Source organism: Desmodus rotundus, chromosome 12 (assembly GCF_022682495.2).
Source record: "Desmodus rotundus isolate HL8 chromosome 12, HLdesRot8A.1, whole genome shotgun sequence".
Lineage (NCBI taxonomy): Eukaryota > Metazoa > Chordata > Mammalia > Chiroptera > Phyllostomidae > Desmodus > Desmodus rotundus.
This window is the reverse complement of record NC_071398.1, coordinates 85,648,807-85,657,647: the sequence shown is the minus strand read 5'-3', so window position 1 is coordinate 85,657,647 and position 8,841 is coordinate 85,648,807. Positions and strand designations below refer to the sequence as shown.

Here is an 8,841-nt window from a genome sequence, read left to right as displayed (position 1 = left end):
AAATATTTTTCTCCAGAATTTTTGGTAGTTTTCACTAGGAGGTCTGTCTAATAATCTAGTCTACGCTATATCCATTTAAATGGAAGTTATGTTCATCTGTATAAAATGTTAATGTGAGATTATTTTTTAATGTCTGAGATAGACTTTGTGTGTAGAATGGCCTATTTAAAGTTTTTTTGAATTTTAATACCAGTGATTTTCTAAAATTAAAACATTAAAAACCTTTGCACCAAACTTTGATTTTAATGATTCCTGTAGTCTATTTATAAATCAAGTTACTTTTGTATAAAGAACTATCGCCCTTATTTTTCTTCTGAAATTCACTCAGGTTGAACAGACTGAACACCTCTAAAAAATCCGTCCACTTATAAATTCAGCTAATTCAAGGTCTTTAAATATTTTAAACTTCCTTTGTAAATTTAATCTGATTTTTATGCACTTCAAGTGCCTGAAAAGACAAAGTTATAGTCTTAACAAGCAAAATATTCCCAAATACTTAACCACCCTTATATATTTAACATTTTATGTTCTACTATAGTCACTTTAATGTCCTTTTCTGTACTTTTTTTATAATTAAATTCCTTTGGATATTTATTGGGAAAGAAACATCCAAAATGGGAATTTGGTTGTCTCCAGATCAAAAGTGAATTAAGCTTTTCTACCTTATGCTTTTCTGTATTTTCTTAGCTTTCTACAATGAGTATATATTATTTTTATAATCAGAAGAAACAACAAAACTTTCTAAAAGCTAGAATCAATGCATAATATTTAAATACCAAAATATGTTCTTCTATGACATCTTTTCTTTAACCTCTTTTTTTCCCCAAAGCAACGTGAACAAACAGAAAGACCTTAGCAAACAACAATAAGCAGTGGAGTGAGGTGGGGGGCGGGTGGGGGGGTGTGTGCAGCAGTTGGGCATCCTTTGCAGGAGGAAAGAGAACAGGCTAATTAATACCTGATTGTGAACAGTAGTAGCTTCTGGATCGAGCAGGCAACTGATAGCGTTTTTTTCATTTGTCTGCAGGGCACAAGAAGCACCTGATGATTGGTTTGTCGGCATAATGCCATCTATAAAGAGAACCAATGAAATACTTGTAAAAGTGAGAGCCAACAAACAACATCTCCTGAAGGAGCTAAATGAAAAGCGTGAGTCCAACTGCTTGGTGGAAAGAAGCAACGAAGTCAGCTTATTGAGGGTTCAAAAGAGGCACTTCGATGTGGCCTCTAACTCCTGTCTGTACACCCAGACCAGAGAAGCCGTTCCCGACAGTGGCAGGGGCTCCTGGATCAAACTGAGTGTCCTTGTTCACACGGAGAAAAAGCACTTTCCACCAAAAAGTAAGATGCTCTGGGTAGGATTCCTACCCAGTCAACTGGGGGGATTTATACATACATTTAGCATGAATTTCTGGAGTTGGAACAGGTTCATCAGTATTGTTCTGGGATAGCTTAAAGGCAATCTGTCTAAAGCGAAAAGCATCCGTAAACTAGGCTAGTTGACGGAGGACCAAAGACCAAGGAGTCTCATTTTCTTGTGCTTACAGAATCCCAGGCGCCTCATCCAATAGGCTCCAGTTTGGGTCCTGGAGCCTGCATTCTCTGCAGGCTAAGGTGTTTCTGATGCTGATGGCCTGGGAACCGCATTTTGGGAGAAGTTGTTATAGGTCATTATAGTAGAACAACAAAAACTCAGGAGGTCTCCTATCTCACCAATTTCTGTTGCTTCTGAAAAAATTTCATGTGCAAAATTGAGATACATGGAGATTATTTTGATCACAAATATGAAACAAAAGGCCCCCCGAAACAATAATAAAATATAGAGGGAGGTTGGGGTAGGGGGTGTGCAGTGGTGGTATTATTTTGCAGGAGCAAGAAGACAATGATGTTTTTCTCATTTATTTAAAAAAAAACAGTATAATTATATTAAATACAATCAGCAAATGATTAAGGTAGCCCTGACTGGTGTGGATCAGTAGATTGAGCTTTGGACCGCAAACCTAAAGGTCCCCAGTTCGATTTCCAGTCAGGGCACACGCCTAGGTTGCAGGCCAGGTCCCCAGTTGGGAGCATGTGAGAGGCAACTGATCTATGTTTCTCTCCTTCTCTTTCTCCCTCCTTTCCCCTCTCTCTGAAAATAAAGAAAATCTTTAAAAAAAAATGATTAAGGTAGATCAGAAAAAAAGAATCACCGTTTTGGAGAATCGCCGTATTAGCGTCTTTGATAAGGGGCTGGGACTTCACATTTGCCCCGTGTTCCTAGTAAGGGGTGTTGAGAGGATGAAACGGTGGGGCCAGGAAAGGTGAGAGTCTCCATCATTTTACAGTTAATCTGTAATAGTCCTGTATTTATTTTACATTAAAATGTAACTCTCTTCCAAGGAGGAAGGCCTTCAGTGTTCCTAATTTTAAGTGTTAAGTTTATTCTGGTCAAATTACTTGGAGGCAGGTGAGTTAAATCACAGCTGGTAAGTGAGTTCTCCTAAGTTTAACAGCGAAAGGTAGAATCCACCGCCTATTATCAACAGTCAACCTAGTTTACCGCTCTGCTTAAATACTCATGGTTTTCTACAAAACAGAGTCTAACAAGTACAATTTCCAGAACCAACATTAATGATATCAAAGCTATAAGCTGACAATTCTGGAACATTAAAATAAACCTTTAAATATTGCATAAAAGCTCCTTGTTCCCTTTATGTGAGCAGACTTAAACAGAAATGCAACTTTATGATGACAAGGTCTAGAATAAATACAGACCTAATTTAAATGTTAAGGTAATTGGTATGTGAATACACGTTCTTTCTTTAATTAGTCTAAACTAGTAGTTGTTAAAGGGTGGTCTGGGCACCCCAGAGTATTCAAATTTTTTATCAGGGGTCCATGAGGTCAAAGCTATTTTCATAATGAGGCAGGAGAGTTAGATGGTAAGAGAATTATTTTTTCTTTTCAAAAATAAAATTTAAAAATATTTATTTGTTTTTTTAGAGAGAGGGGAAGGGAGGGAGAAAGAAAGGGAGAGAAACATCGATCAGTTGCCTCACATATGTGCCCTGACTGGGACTGAACCCACAACCTAGGTATGTGCTCTGGCTGGGAATTAAACTGGTGACCTTTCGATTTTCGGGACAGTGCCCAACCACAGAGCCACACCGATGAGGGTGTATATTAGGAGAATTTTTTTGACAAGTGGGAAAAGGGAAACTGAGGAAAACAGTTAGACAAATAAGGTCAAACAGATCAAGCAATTTACAGCCAGCTAGTATAGGGCAAGATCTTACCTTCCCTACCAAGGACACTTGAGAAGGAATAGTTCACACCTCTCCTCCCTAACCAGAGACCAGAGACTAAATGGCTTAAATCCCCCTGGTCAGGGGGAGGATAACGGAGACCCAGTTAGTGCCGTTAGTGCCGTGCTGGCCAGACCCAAGGACAGATGAAGTCAGGGGGATAAATAACCGAACACCCAATTAGAGTCAGACAACTGGAAGATGGAGGCAAAGCTGGTCCCTCTGTGCACTCGTTGTGGTAAGTTGACAAGTAAAGAACACACCTGGAAAACCGATGAAAATTCTGCTAAAGCCCGTCCCCGAGCGCTGCAAGAGGGGTAACAGGACTCAGGACAAAGGACGCCAGCGCTGGGCGCTCTCTGGATAAACTTTTAATTTTCTTTCTCCTAAACTCTCGCTGCCCCCAGCTTTAATAAATACACTCACTGTCTTTTGCTTTTTTGATTTGGAGAGTACATTTTCAAAGCTGGGGACAGGGAAAGGAGGAAGCGCTGAGGATCAGAGAAGCAACAGAAGAGACCCCAGAAGGGGCAGCTTTGGCGCTCTAGAAATGTGAGAGGAAAGACATGGGCCTAGACAGGGCTGCTTTCGCTCATTGAGAAGTCAGGGAAAAGGGGCCTCGGAGACAGGGTCAGGGGGTTAGCTCTGAACCAGCTGCCACTGCCCACTGCTCCCCTGGTTGCAAGTCTCGTGGGGACCCTTAGAGTTGAGGAGATGCACGCCTGAGAGGGAAGAAAGGGGGGTGTGCTCCCAGGAGAGACAGAGTGCCAGTAAATACACTCTTAACAATCACCCGGACTTGGGTTGTAAAATCTTTCCTACACAAAGTCGAGAACCCACACACTTCTGGCTGGGCTGGGGGAGACTCGCTCGGCCTGGTCCCCGTCTGGTGGCAATAATAATACTGAGGCAGTATTTGCCACCTTTACTCTCATGCCGTCATGGGAATACAATGGGGTTTTCCAGGAGCAGTGAGATGTGCAATGACATCACCGCCCTGACCACTGATGAATCTAGATTCGTATGCTTGAGCTTTAAATGTTTTCTGAGTACTGGTTTCTTAGTCCTGAGAAAGACACCGCACATGGAAAGAAGCCTGATAAGGCCCTCAATCATTTTTAAGAGCACGATGGACCCTGAGACCAACAAGCTTGAAAACCAATCATCGAAACATGTGGTTGGTATTACTTTCGATCCAGTGCCGTGTATTCCCAAACTTACGAACATTTCTCCCCTGGGGTTTTCTCATTCGTCTGTCCTTGAAACTCACGGTCTTTGGTTTCCACTTTAATTTGAATCAGGGATTTTTAGAAAGGGGATATTGGGGCGTATTTTCTTTTTATTTCCACAAGAGGAAAGTACCTGGGTATTAGAAAAGGGTGTTAACTTTTTTTTTTTTTTTTGAGTGTCTGCTTTATTCTGAATACTGTTAAGGTTTGAAAAAGTCAACAATGATACACTTCTGTTCCTCATCTGGGTTTACATCAATTGAGAGATGGGTGGAGGTAAGAATTGTTGGCTTTGTTACTGGAAAATAAATCTATTATATATGAGAAGAATTGGCTTCAAGGCAGCCAAAGGCGAACTCACCCCGAAAGAGAACTTAGCCCAATCGAAACCAGAAGTTTGGGCCTGCCACACTAGACTGAGAAGAGATGGCCGAGTACCCCCTCCTCCAGGAGGCCGGCAGATGCAAAGAGAAACCCCTCATTTGTAAAACAAGGAGATGGGACATTACCTCTAACATTTGATGAGCACATTACCCTAGTAGGCCCTCAATTAGTATGCAATTCGTCAAATGATAAACATCATTAAATATAAAATAACACCCTCTTCATACAAGACGGCCCACTCCTGTCCTCTGAATGCTGAAGAACACCAGCGCCCAACACTGGGCTCCCTTCTCACCTGCACTTCGTTTCCCCTCAGCAGAGGTAGGCTGCAGGCCTTCGGCTGTTACAGGACTCACAGTCTCATCTCTGCTCTGCTGACTCCCACGTTTCTGCTTCCGCCCTGACCTTTCTTTTCTCTCGAGCTCTGGAGACATCTGTACGTATCAGAGTGCCGCCTCTCCTTGATGTTACGGCAAAGGTGCCATTGCCAAAATAGGAAGTCCCTATCCTCCACCCCCCCGGGTGACACGTATTCACCCTTGACCCCTCATCGTCTCAGAACATGGCCAGATATCTAGGAGTACCTTCAACTCTCCTTTTGTCTCATACCCCACCTCCAACCTGTCCGGAAGTTCTGTCAACTCTTCCATCAAAATCAGCCCTGAATCTGACCACTGCTTCCACCCAGACCCAGACCCTGATCGTCTCTCTCCGAGTACAGCTGGGACCTAGCAACTGTCCCCCCCGCCTTCACTCTGGCACCTCCAACATTTGGTTCTTCACAGAACAGCCCCAGCGATCTTTTCAAAATGTGTATTAGATACATCACTCGATGCTTAACACGCACCCATGGTTTCACATCCCACTGAGGGTAACGTCCACCCCTCCTCTCATGTGCTTATCCGTCCAGCTTCATCTCTCCTGCTCTCCCTGGCCTCATCCCACTTGGCCACAAGGGTTTCCTTCCTGTTCCTGGGATGTTATCACTCTGGTTCCCACCTCAGGGACCTGGCACATGCTGTTCCCTCTGCCCAGAGCTCGCTCGCTCTCTCCCGGAGCTCTCTCTCTCTTTCCCTCGCTTTATTCAGATCTTTGTTCAAACGCCAATTCATGGAAATTACCCTATCTAAATAGAACTCCCCAACACCCTACAACCCTTACCAAGCCCTCCACTCTCCCACTTACAGGTGTGAACCCCAAAAGAGGGGCAGTCTTAAAGGCACAAGCCTTAAAAACAGAAAGCCTGAGTATCTTAGCTCGGACTGCTGTAAATAATGACCATACGCTGGCAGTTTAAACAAGTTTATTTGTCACAGGTCTGAGCGCAGAAGGCTGAGGTCAGAGGGTCAGGTCAGGTGCTTGCCCTCTTCCTGGTTTATAGAGGGCTGGCTGTTTTCTTGCTGTGTCCCCTCACAGGCAGAAAGAGCTGGCTAGTTCCCGGTCCTCTTCTTACAAGGGCACTACTCCCGTTCATGAGGGCTCCACACTCATGACCTAATTCCCTCCCAAAGGCCCCACCTTCTAACAGCATCACACTGGGATCAAGGCTTCAACATGGGAATCTGGGGGGGACACAAACATTCAGTCCATTGCACTTGGGCTCGTGTTCTGGGTCTGCCTTTGCCTAGTCTCACACCTTTAGTCATTGAGTGTTTCTAAACCTCTCTTCCTGTAACTGTGAAATGGTACTCATCCTCTCTGCACTTTAAGTTACATAACAAGTACTTTTTTTTTTTTCCAGATCATGCCATATTCGGATAAAGTGCATTTCCGGAGACACAAAAAACATCATCTGTTTGATCCTTCCTCAGCGTCTGTCTAAACTATTTACAAATATCAATTATAAAAGAAGCCAAAATTATCTTCTAGATCACCAAGAAAACATTTTGTGAAGTCACAAAAAAAATGTACTATATCTTTGTTCATTCTCTTCTGTCCATTAGATGTTTTGAAGGGATGATTTGAGTTATTAAAGATACTTTCAAAGATGTGTTACCTAAAATTTCACTTTACAGCGATATTCTCTTTATTAATCTAAAATGTTTAGTTTGTTGGTTTCTATAAATCAGTGTTGACCAACCACGCCAATCAATTAGAAGGCTAAAGTTCTCAAAATTAGCAGCTTGCTTCTAAACACTTAATTGCATGAACTCTGATTGAGCTATGGTTTTGATCATTTGAATAAGTACGCATTTGAGAGAGCAATAAGGTGCCCTCAAATGGAACTTCCTGTTATATTTTATTGCCCATTCCCAAAGTGGGCATTGCTAGAATTGCCTTGTGACCAAACCCTATTTGACTACTATCACCTCTGTTATTCCTTCCTGGACAGTAGACAAATTTTCAGGTTTTAACTTGGCTTGCATTCCTCTCTTCAGTTTGAGTCAATGGCCTATCATTCCATATGGCAAGCTGAGTACTAATTGGCCTAGAACCAGCTCCTTCTTTGCATTTGTCTTTACATCAGGGAAATATTCACCGTTTATTTGGTTGCCCTTCCCTCTGCAGAAAGCACAGATTCACAGGCCAATGCTTATTAATATTGGAAGACACATGGAGCAGTCAGCTGGCCTAAAACCCTATCTCAGCTAGAACTGCACCAGGGCACATCAGCCCTGAGGGTATATATGAAAAAAAGGCCAGACCCAAAGTTAATTTTTTGCTTCTCAAAAAAAAACCCCCCCAAAACAAAAAAAAAACCCTAGTGTCAGGAGCTAGGAAGGGTTAGCCTGCCACAGTTTCGTGGCCGTTGGCAGAAGACATGAGACTCTTGGTTCAAAGGCAAAGGACTTGATTACTCGGAAGCACAGCAAGTAGCACAAGCCGTCTGTTCTGACGGCTTCTCCCTGCCCTCCTGCCAAACGGTGTAGAGCCGGCCAGACCCAGGCCGCACACACAGAGGTTTTGCCTCACAGCTGAAGACCTCTAAGCTGAAGAGGCCCAACCTCTGCCTGGAAGAAGCCATTCTTTTCATTACATCGGACAGTAAATAAACCCGCCCTCTGCTCCAGCTGGAGGCATGATCTCTGTCCTCCAAGGCCCTTGGCTACACAACATCCTTGAAGAAGGTAATCCAGGACTAAAGCTGCACACATAGCAATGTGAGACCCGTGGAGAATTATCTGCCAAAACTTAGCAGCCCACATAAAGACTATCTGATACGGCACCATTTCTTTGGCTCCATCTAAGATGAATCCTGGGGAATAAACACATAGTAAAGGAGGGTCAGGTTTTGTACAATGAACCACCTTCTCATCTCATTTCTTGATAATCCTCCCTTACCTCCTTCCCGGTGAAACTCTCTCTGGTTTTATGGAACTACTGTGCTTCTCTGCTTTATTCTGTTTCCCCCTTCACCTGGCTAACTTTATTGATTGATTGACTTGAGAGAGGGGGAGAGAAACATTGATTTATTGTTCCACTTATTTTTGCCTTCATTGGTTGATTCTTGTATGTGTCCTGACCGGTGATCAAACCCGCAACCTTGGTGTATTGGGACAATACTCCAACTAACTGAGCTACCTAACCATCCAGGGCTAACTTTAGTTTAAATACTGTCTTCTCCTGGAAGCTTTTCCTTCCTTATCCCCTTTCCCTTAGTTAGGTGTTTCTGCTTTGTCCTCCTCACTGTACCTTAAACAGCCTTGGGCTAAAATGGGAAACGAAAAAGTCACAAAACTATATATTTTGGACTCTGAACCCACCTGAAATCCCATTAGGTCCAGACACCTCTCCACCCCTCCCAGGAGTGTTTCAGATCCGCTGACACACGTGTCCCCCCAGTAAACGTAGGGGGACGGGCAGACGGGCCTTTTGCTCCATTTGTGCTCTGGTTCCCTGTAGAGCTGTCTGCAGGTGAGTTCCCACGCCAAGGCCATGAATGCCTGTGCAGGAAGGCTCCCTGTAGCATCCCTGGTACTCAGAACTAAGACTTCAGCATG

General features: G+C 43.4%; 1 protein-coding gene across 1 annotated transcript; it reads left to right on the top strand.

Annotated features, from left to right (window-relative positions):
* Positions 1-1,064: 1,064 nt before the first annotated feature.
* On the top strand, positions 1,065-6,868 carry SPATA45 (spermatogenesis associated 45). The gene is made up of 2 exons (XM_024552189.3): positions 1,065-1,341; positions 6,642-6,868. Exons 1-2 carry the CDS (start codon positions 1,065-1,067, stop codon positions 6,659-6,661), a joined length of 297 nt encoding a protein of 98 aa, XP_024407957.1. The 3' UTR covers positions 6,662-6,868.
* The last annotated feature ends 1,973 nt before the right edge of the window (positions 6,869-8,841 follow it).